At 46.2% G+C, this 16156-nt stretch overlaps 1 protein-coding gene across 9 annotated transcripts in view; it reads right to left on the bottom strand.

The window, feature by feature from the left end:
- Positions 1 to 16156, bottom strand: part of PPIP5K1 (diphosphoinositol pentakisphosphate kinase 1) — a 141020-nt gene that overhangs the window by 58530 nt on the left and 66334 nt on the right. For all 9 annotated transcript variants that reach the window (XM_048866593.2, XM_048866594.2, XM_048866592.2 and 6 more), the window contains 4 exons: positions 15690 to 15797; positions 12594 to 12710; positions 11834 to 11998; positions 8007 to 8097 (listed from right to left, as the gene is read on the bottom strand). In XM_048866593.2, coding sequence (XP_048722550.2) covers positions 8007 to 8097; positions 11834 to 11998; positions 12594 to 12710; positions 15690 to 15797 — 481 coding nt within the window. The remainder of the gene's footprint in view (positions 1 to 8006; positions 8098 to 11833; positions 11999 to 12593; positions 12711 to 15689; positions 15798 to 16156) is intronic.

The raw sequence follows: 16156 nt of genomic DNA, 5'->3' as shown, positions 1-16156 counted from the left end.
AGGAAGGGACAGCTGCTCGTTGGGTCAGACACCAAAGGCAGTAGAGAAGGAAGTGAGGGGGGTTCACCTGTGCAGTGCTAAATAGCCTCCAGGCAGACCAGGAGGGAGGGAGAGCACATGCGTGGGCTCAACAGGACACTGCTACCACAAATCTCTGATTAGAGGTGTAAGGGCACACAGACACCTAAAGTGGAGCACCCATAGGGACACTACTCGAAGAAGAATCTGCCCGTCTCCAGGGGATGAATCTCCAGAAGGGCCTGATGCCAGAGGAGGCAGCAATCCCCTCCAAAGGGGATCAGCACTGGGCACGCATGGGGATCTTGGTATTTGGAGATGAGGAAAGTTGCCTTACTGCAAGATACCCAACCATGCAGGGTTTACTGTCACTTGGCTTTCTGCCTCCTGACCCAGGAGACCGATGTTGACCAGTCTGAGTGCTAGGATATCTACCCATCCATTTTAGTTATTTAGGATACCTAATCCCCTTGATATGTAAACACCAACTGCAAGCACTGCCCCTCTGCCTTCCCTCCAGTTCTCCTGTGCAGAGATTTCGCTAGTTCTGTAGGAAGCAGCCATCACTGCAGCAGAGAGGAGGAGGAAGCAGGGAATAAAGCAGGGAGGAGAGAGTGTCCACAGCCCAATCAGGATTTTTCAAATGAACTGAGAAATCTGCTGATCAGGAAACAGAAAGCTTGCTCATCGCTCTACTGAGTGCAGAGAAAAGACTGGATGCCCAGCTGGTGATGCGTCACCATACCATGCACTGGGCTGCTGGTGCCAGACCTCTACCCATCAGCACTGGGGAAAGAAATCTGTATCCAGAGAGCCATTTTTCAGGTTTTCAGATATACAAGCTGCTGCCCCTGATCAGTACACAGGTCCCTCCAGTACAGGATTCTGCCTTGATGTTTCAGAGAAAGGCCAAGTGACCCACAATGTTCCTCACAAACTGTGAGAAGATATATGGGGCACAGGACACGAGTCCTGCCTGAGTCCTGGAGCTTGCAAACCATCCATTTATGCCCCAACTGTCTCTCTGCAGACCTACTTAGGGTTTTCTTTCTTGGTTAAGACTTTCCAGATGTACAAAACAAAAACCACCCAAATAAAACTAACCCAACCCGAATTAAACCATGGCTTTGCTTTCTGCATCCACGGTTATATGCTCAGCTTGAAATCTGTTCTTAAAAAAAAAAAATTACAATGTATTAAGTCAAGAGTTTTGTTGAGAGTCTGAAAATGACTGCCACACATTGTGTCATTCTGCCTGTTCTGGATGCCTCCATAAAAGTCTGTTTCTCCATAAATTAAGTGTCCTAAATTTTTACCATCTACAATTAATTGTTGGCTCTTTTTTCCAGGCAGTTGGCAATGCACATCTAGATTCAACTTACACATGCATAGTAGGTTTATGACCTTTTACATTATATGTAAACTATAACCTATAAACCCAGAGGAAGGATGGTCTGTAGAAAAGGCAGATAACTAGGAAGTCATTGTTCTATTCCCAACCCTGCCACACACTCATTGTGTGCAGTCACTCAGGTCAAACTTCTCAAAAGGAGTCTCTGATTTTGGGTACCCAAGTTGAGAACCCCGTAAGATTTTCAGAAGCGCTGTACACCCTTGGCTCCCATTGACTTCTGTCAGAGTGATATGAGCTCAGCACGCTGAAAACAAGGCAAAAAGAAGTAGCCATCTGGACACCCAAACACTGGTCTTTGCTTCTCAGATCCACAGTGCTTCCTGGAATGCTCTGCGCTCCACATGGTAATGAATGTGGCTTAAGTGGTGGTTTGATCGTTGGGCATTTGGAACACGGTTCATGTCAGTTGAGGAAAGCAATTTTGTTTATCCATATTGTGGTCCAAAATTATTAACTGTGGATGCAGCAGAGTGTAAGCCCCTGCTCCCAAGATGGGAGTCCCCCCAGGAGTAGGGGAGGTGCATGCTCTCCCACCCACCCACTCCCCCCTTTTTTTTTTACACTCCCTCAACAGTACAGATCCATGTACCTACAAGTTGTTGACTTTACACTGGTCTAAAGTTTTCCTCCTTTTTTAACTTGATAACATTCTATTCTCTGCACCGCCACCGTTACTCAGGATCATATATGATTCAGCCCTTTTAAAACCCGTCATGGGAGCTGTTCCATGGACATCTCATGGCATGCCGAGTACTCACCCTGAGAAACATCTCTTTTGATTGAGTTTAAATTTATTGGCCTTTAATTGACTAACCCTTGTTCTCAAATTATGGGGCAGCATCAAAACTCAGGACTGATCAATTTTTGCGATCATACGCATAACTTCACTTCAGACAGATTCCCTTTAATTCATATTCCCAACTCCTTTTTTATTCCCCCAGAGTAAATGCAGCGACTTTAGTCTTTGAGTCTCTCATCAAGTACCCACACTAACTACCCTCACTGTTCTGTCTCTGGGCCTTCCAAACTGAGTTCTTCTACAGCCAAGGCACCCAGCACTGGACATACTGATCCAGATAAGGATGTACAGTGATGGCCTATTTTTCTATGCTAACGTCTATTTGCTTCTGTCTTCACTGAGCTCCTCAGGGCCCTAGCATAAGAATTCTTCATCAGGGTACCCTTGCTCAGAGAATTGATAGAGGGATGCAAAATCTTTCCCACCCAGAGCCCTGCTTTGTACCTAAGACTGAACGTAAACTCCTCAACCCAAGAGATGATCCCTTCAGTTGGCGATCTGAACCTTACTGGGAGCAGGCAGAGTGATGAAAGTTGGCACTGTCATTATCTGTTCCAGAGAGAAACAGGGGCTCAGTCTCCAGACCTCCCAATTTGCCATTTGACACCAGTTCTAAATTCCCCGTGTAGCTCAGAGATTCCCCTGGTGCATCTATGGAACATTATTTTGTTTTCTCATGTGTCGTTTGATTTTCTCCTCCCTCTCCTGGCTGAGCCTCAGTAAACTGCAAAGCACTCTGGGATTTTTAGTCTGTTCATGGGCTCACCTCTCCATTCCATCCAGAGACAAATTCCTTTCTTAGTTTTTCAAAAGAGTAGTGTTTGCTGAGTGTGAAGCAGCTAGCTCAACACAGCGCATTTCCTGTCAGAGTCTTCATGAGAAAGAGACAGCCTGCAGAAAACATCCTTCCCAAGGAAAAGAAATTTCCATATGCGATCACATCAAAGGCCAATTCAGACCTGGAACCATCACCTACTGCTATTCTGAATCAGAAGAGTGGCCCATCCACTTGGTATCCCTCTCTCCCTGCTACACTAGATCACACCAATAGTCCATTTAGTCCAGTATCCTGCCTCCAGCTGTAGCCAGGACCAGATGCTTCATAGAAAGATGTACATTGTTTCCAGATCTCACTGGGCAATACTATCCCATATAGGGCAATTGATTCCTAACTCTAGAACTCATTCATTTCCTGAAACACGACTATGGATGAGCCTTGTAATTTTATCCTGAAATTGTGAAACTTAGCATAAGATGACACTATTTTTCCATCAGTTTCCAAAAGGAGTTAATTCAGTTCATACAACCAGAACAATTTATTTGGGAACCATCTGTTGCTGCAAAGCTGCAGAAGAGGCATCAGGCTTGGTCAGCCAGCAAGTGGCTGAGAGGACAGAGGCACACAGGGATGAGAACACCTCCCAGGGCAGCCAGGGGAGATCACAGCTCCCAGAGGATGAGCTTAGAGATTGTGCTACAATGCAATCATCACACCAAACAGCAAAAATAGAATACAAAGAGGCAAACAAACTGTGTAGCAAGAGCTTTATGTCTAACCACTAGGCTGAAAAGAAGGTAATGGAAAGGAAGTGAGAGAGAGAGAGAGAGAGAGGATACGTGACTATCCTTGGATCTGGCTAGCTCAATACAATTGGAGAATGAGCTTGTGGAACTGCAATGCTTTTATATGGATCATTTCTCCTAAAGACTCTGCACAACCAGCCCCTCGATCTCTCAGGCTGTGACTGCGGCCCTCCCCCTTTCCAGTGGAACATTTTAAGGGCTCCAGCAGAGTAAACCTGACTCAAAACTTATGATGAAGATGGCTGGGGGGGAATGGTAACAGCACTATATCAAGGGTCCTCTTCTGCCTTCTCCCTTTTGTGTTTGTAACCATTCTGGTTTTATGCCAGAGTACTAGCACTCATCCTTCTCCCTCCATGGCAATAGATTAAGAAACACCAGCAGCCAGTCACTGGCAAGGCCACTTAGTGGGGAAGTAGGCAAAGCCTGACACTGGAGCAGGACTTGCTCAAAGCCCAGCAGCAGCAACAGGTAGTAGTGACTAACAGACCCACCCACAAGAATAGGTGCTGAAACCCAAGCCAGAGGGAGAGCCAGTCTAAGACCAGCTGTCCTTCCTACTCCTCCCCACACATTGAGAACACACATCTCAGATTGTGGAGGGGATGAATCTAGGTTTCAATAAAAGCAGACAAACGCATTAGGAAGGAAAAAGAAAAGAAGTACTTGTGGCACCTTAGAGACTAAGCAATTTATTTGAGCATAAGCTTTTGTGAACTACAGCTCACTTCATCGGATGCTGTAGCTCACGAAAACTTACGCTCAAATAAATTGGTTAGTCTCTAACGTGCCACAAGTCCTCCTTTTGTTTTTGTGGATACAGACTAATAGAGCTGCTACTCTGAAACCTGTCATTAGGAAGGAAGAGACCCATGAACAGGTAACAGATGCATTGTCTCTAAATACATCAGAGGGATAAATACCAGGGAGGGAGAGGAGTTATTTAAGTTAAGCGCTAATGCTGACACAAGAACAAATGGATATAAACTGGCTGTCAAATTAGTTTAGGTTTGAAATTAGAAGAAGGTTTCTAACCATCAGAGGAGTGAAGTTCTGGAACAGCCTTCCAAGGGGAGCAATGGGGACAAAAAAAAAACAAACAAAAAACAAAAACAAAAAAACCACTAACTGGCTTCCAGACTGGGCATGTTGAGTTTTTAGACGGTATGATGGGAATGCACACAATGGCATGTAGCCAATCAGTATGAGTAACAAATACCCTCAACAGCTGGTGATGGGACACCAGATGGGGAGGACTGAATTACTACAGAGAATTCTTTCCCAGGTGTCTGGCTGTTGGGTGTTTCCCACATGCTAACAGATTGCCATATTTGGGGTCAGGAAGGAATTTTCCCCCAGGTCAGATTGGCAGAGGCCCTGGGGAGTTTTCACCTTCCTCTGCAGCATGGAGCATGGGTCATTTGCAGGTTTAAACTAGTGTAAATGGTGGATTTTTTGGTGACTTGAAGTCTTTAAATTATAATTTGAGGAGTCCAGTAACTCAGCCAGAGGTTATGGGTCTATTACAAGAGTGGGTGGGTGAGATTCTGTGGCCTGCAATGTGCAGCAGGCCAGACTAGATGATCACGATGGTTCCTTCTGACCTTAAAGTTTATGAGTTTTTATGAATCCAAATCCACCTAAGAAGAAAGGCGCATCCCCGGCAACCGTGGCTCCCCAATTAACCCACCAGCACAGATCCCTCAGTGCAGATGCAGAGACCTCTTGGGCGCAGTGACCACTGGGGCCACACATGCCCCACTCACAAAACTGATCACTTGGTGCCATTTGTTCCTTCAGCTTACTCAGTACTGCTGAGACTTTGCGCTGCAGATAACTAGTGAGAAGAGTGGCTTTGTAGTGACAATCTAGTTAAAGATCCATAGACTCAGAGTAGTTAAGGGCCTTTATTGCACCTCAGTGGAGCCTCCCGCAGCCTGTTCCAACACTGAGTGAGATTTAGGGAAAGCACCAGAGCACATAGTCAGGGATAGCAGATCTTGATAGAGTACTAAACAGAGGACAAGCCATCAATGCCTGAACCTCTCTAACCCTCCCCGCTGATATTACCACTATCAAGGATTCAGTCTTCAGGGACAGACATTAAAACAACCTTAACCTAATGGTTCAAAAGGAGATTCCGTTAACTGGGTGAGAATTAAGTTCAAATCCTAAGAGGGGGTTCATGCACAGATGTGGAGGAAAGACTCAGGGCCTTTTAGAAATCTCTTGGCTGTAGGATGTCTAAAACTCAGAGAACAGGGACTTGAACTAGTGTTGTTGCTAGGAGGACCTTGGCCATGCATCAAAGGTGACCTGCAAAGATGTTTAAGAAAACTGGTTTGCCCCTACTTTGCCGCTTTCTGGTGTATAATGGCAACCTGAAAGGTCTGAAGCTTGTGAAGTTTTTTTAACTTTAGAAACATCAGGAATATCAAGTCTGGTCTACCCTGCTTTTGCTGGATAACTTTTGGAGCTTAAAACGTGAACTCTTCCACCTAAATTAAAGATTCAAAAATCTGCCTCTTTAACAAAGACATCCTTTCTCCTAAACCTTCTAGGGTACGTTTACACAGAGATACAAACCCACAGCACCAAGTCTCAAAGCCCAGTCAGTTGACTCGGCTCGCAGGGCTCAGGCTGCAGGGGTGAAAACTGCAGTGTAAACATTTGGGCTCAGGCTGGAGCCCAGGCTCTAAGACTCTCCCCTCTCATGGGGTCTCAGAGTCCAGGCTCCCGGCCAAGCCTGAATGTCCACACTGCAATTTTATAGCTCCCCAGCCTGTGGCCCGTGAGCTCAAGTCAGCTGACCTAGGCTAGCTGCGGGCCTATGATCTCAGTGTAGACATAGCCTTAGACTTTGGAGCTCAATGACTGCTAAACAAAACCCAGAATTTTAAAGTGTGGTGAAAATTCCCTTTCCCTCTCAATTGCTCAGGTTTCGCTTTCTTGCAATACTATAGTTGCACTAGCTCTACAGTGGCCATAGAGTCTTCCAAGGAGACAAGAACTGAACTTATAATGTTAAAGAACAAAAAAAGCAGAATTTTCTTTTGACAAAACCCTTTGGGACTTCTTCATACAACACAAATAAAAGCAACGAAGTGCACATGCTCATGTACTTTCCCTTTGGACTGCCAGACTTTTAGATATAGGAAATTATCCAGGACTGCAAAGACAGAAACAGGTGCTGGAACAGTCTCTTTCTGTGTTGTCCAGAGTGAACACCTTGCACGAAGCTGTTTTATGGATAGTTTGCAATCTCCCACAAAAATGTGCTATCCTTCTAAACCATCATTATCTGCATCTGTCAAGGTTCCACTTTGCAGGCAGTCAGCAGCAGAGATTTGGGCTCTGGATAGAGAATTTGACTCTGCTTCTGCAACAGGAGTTCTGGGAGCATTAGGAGGCTCTAAGCAACAAAATCCAAATTCTGGCCTGACAGGACAGCACAGTAATGGCTTTCTTAACCTTGCACCAAATGTTTGGCTCCACCAGGCAGCACGACAAAGCTCCAACACAATCTGACTTCAGTGCCCAGGCCGCAGATACTCAACAGTGGGAATCTGTGCTAAAAATACTTGCAAACAGTGCCCAGAAGTTTTTTCCCCAGTGCTTCGACTGGCACTCTAGCTATGAAAAGCTAATCAGATCAGTGATGGGTGCTATGAGTCGTCACCACTGAACAGACAGCGGCTGGTGAGTGATCTCCATTTCCTTGATGAGGCCAAAACATCTTAACACGAGGAAGAAGGGATTATAGATAACAATTCATCTATGGGAAGAGCCTGGCAAATGAATAAATTAACCCAGCTGTGATAAGAAAAGCATGCCAGTTTCAGATCTCAGATTTTGGCTAGTAACTTTCCCTCCCTCTGCTGAGGATAAAATAGTGCACCATGAAATATGTTGCCATGGGAGCAAAAACCTGCTCTGCAATTATGCATCTGCTACAAAAAGTAACGTGTTCACTTTCAGCAGTAAGAACCTTGGCTGTATGAGGGGCTGAGGAATGAAAGAGATAGAGAACGTACAGGAAACTTATTGTACGCTGTAACATTACATAAGAGGACATAATACATCCACAGACATACATGGAACTTGAGCCAGATGTACATGTGGCGGGATGGACAGACGCACACACAGAGAGACAGAGAGGTACAGGTGGACAGGTCGAGTACAGGCTCGTACCTAGGCCACTTTGCTTCATTTCGGAAGATTGTCTGGAGTAGGAGGAGAAGAGACGATACCCTCCAGTTTTGGAAGAGGACTCTGACAGCACCTGTAAAAACAAGAGGAATGCTGACTGCACCATTAAGGATTCCTGGCTACTCTACCCACCACTCTCAAGGGACTTCACAAATGATAGTAAGAGGCAGAGAGGATGTGTCTCATTTTAAAGACTGCATGGAAGGGACAATTTCACAGGCACAAAGAGCCAAGGTGTGCTTGATTCTCACTGGCAGTGACAGGGAGTTAAGCGTTGACCTGCCTTTTGCACCTTTAGAAATCTTCCCCTAAGGAACTCGGCACAAAGCTGAGAACAGAACTCAAGGAGTCCCAACTCCCATGCTCCAGCTCTGATCACTGAGCATTTCCCCTCTACGGCACACACACTCATGTCAACACCATCAAGTGCAGTTGTTTCTACATAAGAACAGCCATGCCGGGGCCAGACCAAGGGTCCATCCAGCCCCATATTCGGTTTCCGACAGTGCCAGATGCTTCAGAGGGAATGAACAAAACAGGGCAATTTCAAGTGATCCACCCCCTGTCATCCAGTCCCAGCTTCTGACAGTTGGAGGTTTAGGGACACTCGGAGTACAGGTTTATGTCCCTGACCATCTTGGCTTATAGCCACTGATGGACCTATCCTCCATGACCTTCTCTAATTCTTTCTTGAACCCAGTTATAGTTTTGGCCTTCACAACATCCCTGGCAATGAGTTCCACAGATCGACTGTGCATTGTGTGAAGAAGTAATTCATTTTGTTTATTTACTCTGCTGCCTATTAAGAACCAGGGTTCACCAGACGACAATGTGTTATGAGAAGAGGTAAATAACTCTTCCCAATTCACTTTCTCCACACCATTCATGATTTTATAGACTTCTAACATATTCTACTCCCCTTAGTCGTCTTTTCCAAACTGAACAGGTCCCCAGTTTTTTAAAATCTCTTCTCACATGGAAGCTGTTCCATACTCTTAGTCATTTTTGTTGCTCTTCTCTGTAACTTTTCCATTTCTAACATGTATTTTTGGAGATGGGGAAATCAGAACTGCATGCAGTATTCAAGGTGTGGGCATACCATGGATTTACATAATGCCACTATGATATTTTCTGTTTTATTATATATCTCTTTCCTAATGTTTCCTGACTTTGTTAGCTTTGACTGCCACTGCACACTGAATAGGTGTTTTCAGAAAAACACCTTTCTTGAGTGGTAACAGCTAATTTAGACCCCATTGGAAAACATAATTCCAACTATACATACAAAACAATGTGCATTACTTTGCATTTACCAACACTGAATTTCATCTGCCATTTTCTTGCCCAGTCATCCAGTTTAGTGAGATCCCTTTGCAAATCTTCACAATCAGCTTTGAACTTACCTATCTTGAATAATTTTCTAACACCTGCAAATATTGCCACCTCACTGCTCCTCTCCTTTTCTAGATAACGTATGAATGTGTTGAGCAGCACTGGTTCCACAACAGACCCTTGGGGGACCCTGCTATTTACCTCTCTCCATTGTAAAAACAGACCATTTATTCCTACCTTTTGTTTCCTATCTTTTAACCAGTTACTAATCCATGAAAGCACCTTCCCTCTTATACCTTGACTGCTTACTCTGCCTAAGAGCCTTTGGTGAGGGACCTTGTCAAAGTCTTTCTGAAAATCCAAGTACATCAGATCCGTTGGATCACCCTAGGATCCTCCCCAGACCATGGTTAATTTATTGTGTGCCAATCACCAAAAAGGCATCTGTGATTTCATGGCTGACTATAATAAGGAAGGCCCAAGACAGCCACAGATCCCTCAGCCACAAACATCCCTTCCCCCACCTCCAAGAAAACAGCTGGAATCAAGGCGAGTGACTAATCCCAGAAGGGAGGAGACACAGTGCTGAAAGCAGCTTGAAGGGCATTTGGATACCTGTGAGCTAAGTCCCCACCACTGAGACAGCCCATCCAGACTGAGCCTGAGGACAGGGAGTAAGGCCAGCTCAGCTCAGCTCAGTTGCCTACAAGTACATCGGCCCTATGGCAGATTAAGAACTTTGTAATAAACCTCCACTGCCCAACACAAATCACAAACAGCAGGCACCACCCCTTCCCATGATCCTACAGGAGACAGATCGGCAACATGGCACCTTCCAGTTCAACTTCATGAGACACCCAAGAAGAAATGAATTAAAACAATGCAGCCTGGAAGTGACAACAGTACATTTACTTTGACACATAGTTTTGCTAATACCCCACAATGCAGCGGATGTGCCTATTCAGCATTCCCCCAGTGTGCCTTCGCTGCAATTCACCCATAGTTATTTCCACACAATTAGAAAAGGAGTACTTGTGGCACCTTAGAGACTAACCAATTTATTTGAGCATGAGCTTTCGTGAGCTACAGCTCACTAAGCTGTAGCTCACGAAAGCTCATGCTCAAATAAATTGGTTAGTCTCTAAGGTGCCACAAGTACTCCTTTTCTTTTTGCGAATACAGACTAACACGGCTGTTACTCTGAAACCTTCCACACAATTGTCTTTCCTCACCAATTGTCCAAACCTTTTTCCTGCATTTCTCCTCCGTGAAGGTATTTTAAGGAGTTCAGTATGTCAGCCACCTAACCACTCTGCATTTAATAAACCTGCTTTCCCATCGGACACATTATTCCCTTAACTCAGTGACCTCCAACCTTTTTATGCCTAAGATCACTTTTTGAATCTAAGGGCAACCCAGAATCTACCCCACCCCTTCTCCGAGGCCCTAACCCTTCCCCAAACCCCCGCCCCACGCACTCCATCCATCCCCCCGCCCCGTTTCGGTTGCTTACTCTCCCCCACCCTCACTCACTTTCACCGGGATGGGGTTAGGGTTCGGGAGGGGGTGTGGGCTCTGGGCTGAGCCTGGGGCAGGGGGTTGGTGTACAGGAGGGGGTGAGGGGTTCAAGCTCTAGAAGGGAGTTTGGGTGCATGAGGGGGCTCCAGGCTGGGGCAGAATGTTGGGGTGTAGGAGGAGGTGCAAGCTCTAGGAGGGAGTTTGGGTGCAGGCTGGGCATGCAAAGGGGGTGCAAGTTCTAGGAGGGAGCGGTGTGGTGCCAGGGTAGGCAGGGAGCCTGCCTTAGCCTTTCTGTGCCCGCCGCCAACTGGGAGCCGCCAGAGGTAAGTGCCGGAGCCAGCACCCCATACCCGCTCCTTCACCCTGAACCCCTTCTTGCACACCAAGCCCCACCCTGAGCCCTCTCCCAGAGCCAGCACCCCAACCCACAGCACTCCGAACCCCTCCCTGCCTACCCCAGCTCCACACCGCTCCCAGAAGGGAGCAACACAACCCTGTGGCCCCTGGAGAGGGTGGGGGCACATAGCTCCGTGCGCTCCCTCTCTCTGCAAGCACCGCCCCGACAGCTCTTCTGGCCAATGGGAGATGCAAGGGCAGTGCTTGAAGATAGGAGTAGTGTATGGAGGGAGACCCCTGTCCCCGTGGCTGCAGGGCTGCGCTGGCCGCTTCTGGGAGCGGCGTAGGGTCGGGGTAGGCAGGGAGTCTGCCTTAGCAACAGTCACACTGCACCGCTGGAGATTGCGATCGACTGGGAGATCCTCTAGGATCAACCACCCGATTGCGATCGACTGGTTGGTGACCACTGCCCTAACTCCTTTCACAGCAGTAACTCAGACCCTGGTGCACTGCTAAAAGGGGAGTCCCAGAAAATGGAGCTTTTCTGCAACGGTAGAACTGAGATGCCAAGTCTGGGCAAGAGGACTAGATCAGAGCAATTGAAACTACACCCGCCCCATTACCTCCATGGATCCAGTTTTCCGGTTGCGGATCAAGGGCGATCTCCGCGGAATGCAGACTGGCTCAGAGGGCTGGGATGACCTTTCTTGTGCTTGGTCTGTCCCATCAATGCTCTTCACTTTGGAGAGATCCTCCATGCTGCCCTGGTTTGGCTTCTTGTCATCATTCTACATGAAGGACACACTAGCAGCGTTACTAACACAACTAGCAATGCAGGCCCAGGTGGGATTTACTCAGAGGAAAAAACAGGCCCAGCAGAATTCCAGTCAGACACTTGTACAAAATGAAGTGAGATTACATCTCCCCACACACAGCCTTGAAACCGGAGACAAAGTACCCAGCCAGCCAAGAAACTCAACCCGCAAACAACCCTCAACTGCCAGATACGCTACTGCAAGAGTGGGCCCGAGACATGGCCACTGCTGGCTGGCGGAGGCACTGCAGAATGCAGGGGAGCTGCTAGGTATGTGCTTGTCAGGGTGTGATGAAGGATTCTGGGTCAGACTGTGCCTGGCCCTGCTGTGAGCACACCAGAGCCTGCTTCCCCTGGATCACAAAGGCTCTCCTGAGCACACTTGGGTCCCAGCCTCTCTTCTAAGGATGGGGAAGAGGTGGGCCTGTGGCTTCACCTCTCTTTCATTACCGCACTGCTTTCCCCACAGGGGCAGTGCAGTTGCTGTGCTCCACACCATCTCCCACCAGGCCTGTGCCTCAGTGACACAGACAGGCCCTTCAAACAGGGCACAGCGACTGCAGACTCACTTCTGCTGATGCAGGCCGAAAGCCAAACCCTGTAGGGGCACTTCCATCTTCCTCACATCCCTTCACACCTGGGCTGAAATGAAGCTCCACGTGAAAACGCTCCTCTGAAGATGGGTCCTGAGAACACAAAAATCAGCCCCAACTTCAGTGTGGGCTGTGGTACTGGCCCTCTGCCCTCTCTCCTCCATGCCAAAATAGCACACCGCTTAGGCGGAAATGCAGAAGCAATGAGACAAGCACAGACACGCTAACCTGGGCTTTATGTCTCACCCAGCAGCACAGAGCTCAGTATTACGGTTATCACAGTAGCGCCTGGAGGACCCAATCAGGACTGGGCTATGCAAACATACCCAGAGACACAGTACCTGCCCTCCCTTCAAAACGGACCACACTGGGGAGAGCAAGTCTTATACCTTCCTGGACTTGGTTTTATAGATTATGACTTCTAGGACAACACAGGCTAAGGAACCTCACCCAGGATGCCTCCTGGCTGGGCTACAGCAGATCTTTGAGAAAGACACACCTCACCTTGATCTGAAGACCCCCTCTTGAAGGAGAATCCACTACATCACTGGGAAAGTTGTTTCAAGGGTTAATTACCCTGACTGTTAAAAACTTCCCACCTTATACTCTAGTTTGTATTTGTCAACTTTCAGCTTCCAGCCATTGGCTCTTTTTTTCAAATAGCGAACAAAGATATTTATTGAATACTTCTGTCTTTTCTGCATCATTACTGGCAATTTTATCATCTCTATCTAGTGCAGACTTACACCATTGCTAGAATTTTTTTCCTGGATGTTTAAAAAATTCTGTTATTGTCCTCTGAATCCTATTGGCTATAGATTTTTGGCATTGATTCCTCTGGCATCCCGTATCAATTGTTCGCATTTCACGACAAAAAAATAACAGCCATACTGTCAGACCAAAGATCCATCTAGCCCAGTATCCAGTCTTCCGACAATGGCCAGTGCCAGGTGCCACAGAGGGAATGAACAGAACAGGTAATCTTCAAGTGATCCATCCCGTCACCCATTACCAGCTTCTGGCAAACAGATGCTAGGGACACCATCCCTGTCCACTCTGGCTAACAGCCATTGATGGATCTATCCTGCATGAATTTATCTAGTTCTTTTCTGAACCCTGTTATAGTCTTGGCCTTCACAACATTCTCCAGCAAGGAGTTCCACGGGTTGACTGCGTGTTGTATGAAAAAATATTTCCTTGTGCTTGTTTTAAACCTGCTGCCTATTAGTTTCATTTGGTGACTCCTTGTTCTTGTGTTATGAGAAGGAGTAAATAGCATGTCCTTATTTACTTTCTCTATACCAGTCATGATTTTCGAGATCTCAATCATATCCCCACTTTTCCAAGCCGAAAAGTCCCAGTCTTATTACTCTCTCCTCATACGGAAGCCGTTCCATACAACCAATCATTTTTTTAAAAAGGAGTACTTGTGGCACCTTAGAGACTAACAAATTTATTAGAGCATAAGCTTTCGTGAGCTACAGCTCACTTCATCAGATGCTTAGCTCACGAAAGCTTATGCTCTAATAAATTTGTTAGTCTCTAAGGTGCCACAAGTACTCCTTTTCTTTTTACGGATACAGACTAACACGGCTGCTACTCTGAAACTAATAATTTTTGTTGCCCTTTTCTCAACCTTTTCCAATTCCAATATAACTTTTTTGAGAAGGGGCAACCACATCTGCATGCAGTATTCAAGATGTGGGCGTACCATGGATTTATACAGAGGCAACATGATATTTTCTGTCTTATTATCTATCCCTTTCTTAAAGACTGGTAATTTAATAGATTTTAAGGCCAGAAGGGACCATTATGATCACCTGTCTGACCTTCTGCATAATGCAAACCATAGAATTTCATCCAGTGATTCCTGCCTCACCCATCATTTAAGTCATTGCTATCAACGGCCTCTTTTTCCATTTGTGCGTGCAATTCCATAGTGCTCTTTTCTCTTTCCTTTTTTAATCAGGATAAGTTTTTCTGTGATTGGGGAATTTTGATTTTTTTGGGCATCTACTAAAAGAATTTTTAAACAACTTCCAATTATCATTCATGTTGTTTGAAGTTTTTCCTACTAAATCACTTTTAATCATAATTTTAAGCAAAATTGTTTTCAGCTTGGGAAATTGGCCCTTTCAAAGTGCCAAGTAAATATATTACTGGTTAGAACAATATTCTGTTTACAGATAACAAATGTAATTAGGTCATGTTCACTTACACCTCAGCAACCACTACTTTTTAGCTCAGTGATTAATTTATCTTTATCAATAAGTTAACACAATATTAGCCACAAATGCCATAGCTGGGCTATTCTCCCCTAGCAGAGCTCAGCCCCTACATTCCAATAACCAGAGCGCCACACTCACTCCCCCTAAATCAAGGGTGGGTTAACGAGTGGTAGCTGCCACAATGAGTCAGAAGGGCTCAGTTAACCTTTCCCTACAGAGTTCCAACACCTTATAACACTGTGGGTCAGTGGAAGAGCACAGCCAACCTATTACAACAGATCTGACTCCAAGTGCTCTGCTCCAACCACTTACAGATGATGCGGTCTCTTCTAACAATGCACTGCGAGAAGAGGGGGGGTATTCTCTCTTTTTCCGCAGTGGTCAAAGACCACCACTAACAAAAGGCTGTTACGTCTGGCCTCCAGCACCTCTGGGATGTTCCCAGCCAACGGGAGCTGACAGCAGAGGTGTCTGATCATAGATTCAGCTAGTCCTAGATTAACGCTGTGACTGGAAGCGGCTGCTCAGCAGCAGGTTATTTTTAAATACCAATTAAAAATCCCCTTAACTGAATGAAGGATTCTGGTCTACAGATTCTTCGCCAGATGGGAACTGTTAGCCCTAGAAACTTGTGTTTTGGGAGGCTCTTCAGCCCAGGAGACTCCCCGTCTCACATTTCAGAAAGAAAATGTGCAATCAGTTTTGGGGGCTCACTGCCTGGTATGACAGGAGGCCCACCAATACCAGTACCTTGCCACCTGGGCAAAGACAGAGTGCTGGATCCTGGTGGCCACTGTCTCACATCACAGGAGGAAAGATTTTATTCTAGTTCTAGATCCCTCACCTTGTTGTTGTCCTCGTACAGCATGATAACAATCTGGGTCATGTAGTTCAGTTCTGAGATAGCACTCAAATAGTCCATGGCTCTCTTCCACTGCTGGTCCTTGGACTCCTGATACATACACACAAACAGTCACATGGGATAAGCAATGGCAGACAACTTGCAGCACTAAGTGAAATGGGTCTGAGAGGGTTTCCTCTCCACAGTGTAACATCCCTGTCAGCACAGAAACATCTCACTCAGCTAATCTGCAGACAGAACCTCACACGGGGGGGAGAGGAGTTTACAGAAAGAAATGATTGCAGGAAGGGACACTCAGAATACAGCTACAGCCAGTGTTCAGATTTTAGCACATCCAGCAGCAGGCTACCCGCTAATGTCATGCTGAGAAATGGAGCATAACCAATAACAGCTTCCCTAACATGTTGGTTCTCAAATGGTGGTCTGCAGAATGAAATATTTGCAAGAAG

This window comes from Caretta caretta, chromosome 10 (assembly GCF_965140235.1).
Source record: "Caretta caretta isolate rCarCar2 chromosome 10, rCarCar1.hap1, whole genome shotgun sequence".
Taxonomy (NCBI): domain Eukaryota; kingdom Metazoa; phylum Chordata; order Testudines; family Cheloniidae; genus Caretta; species Caretta caretta.
This window is presented reverse-complemented; position numbering and strand designations above follow the sequence as displayed.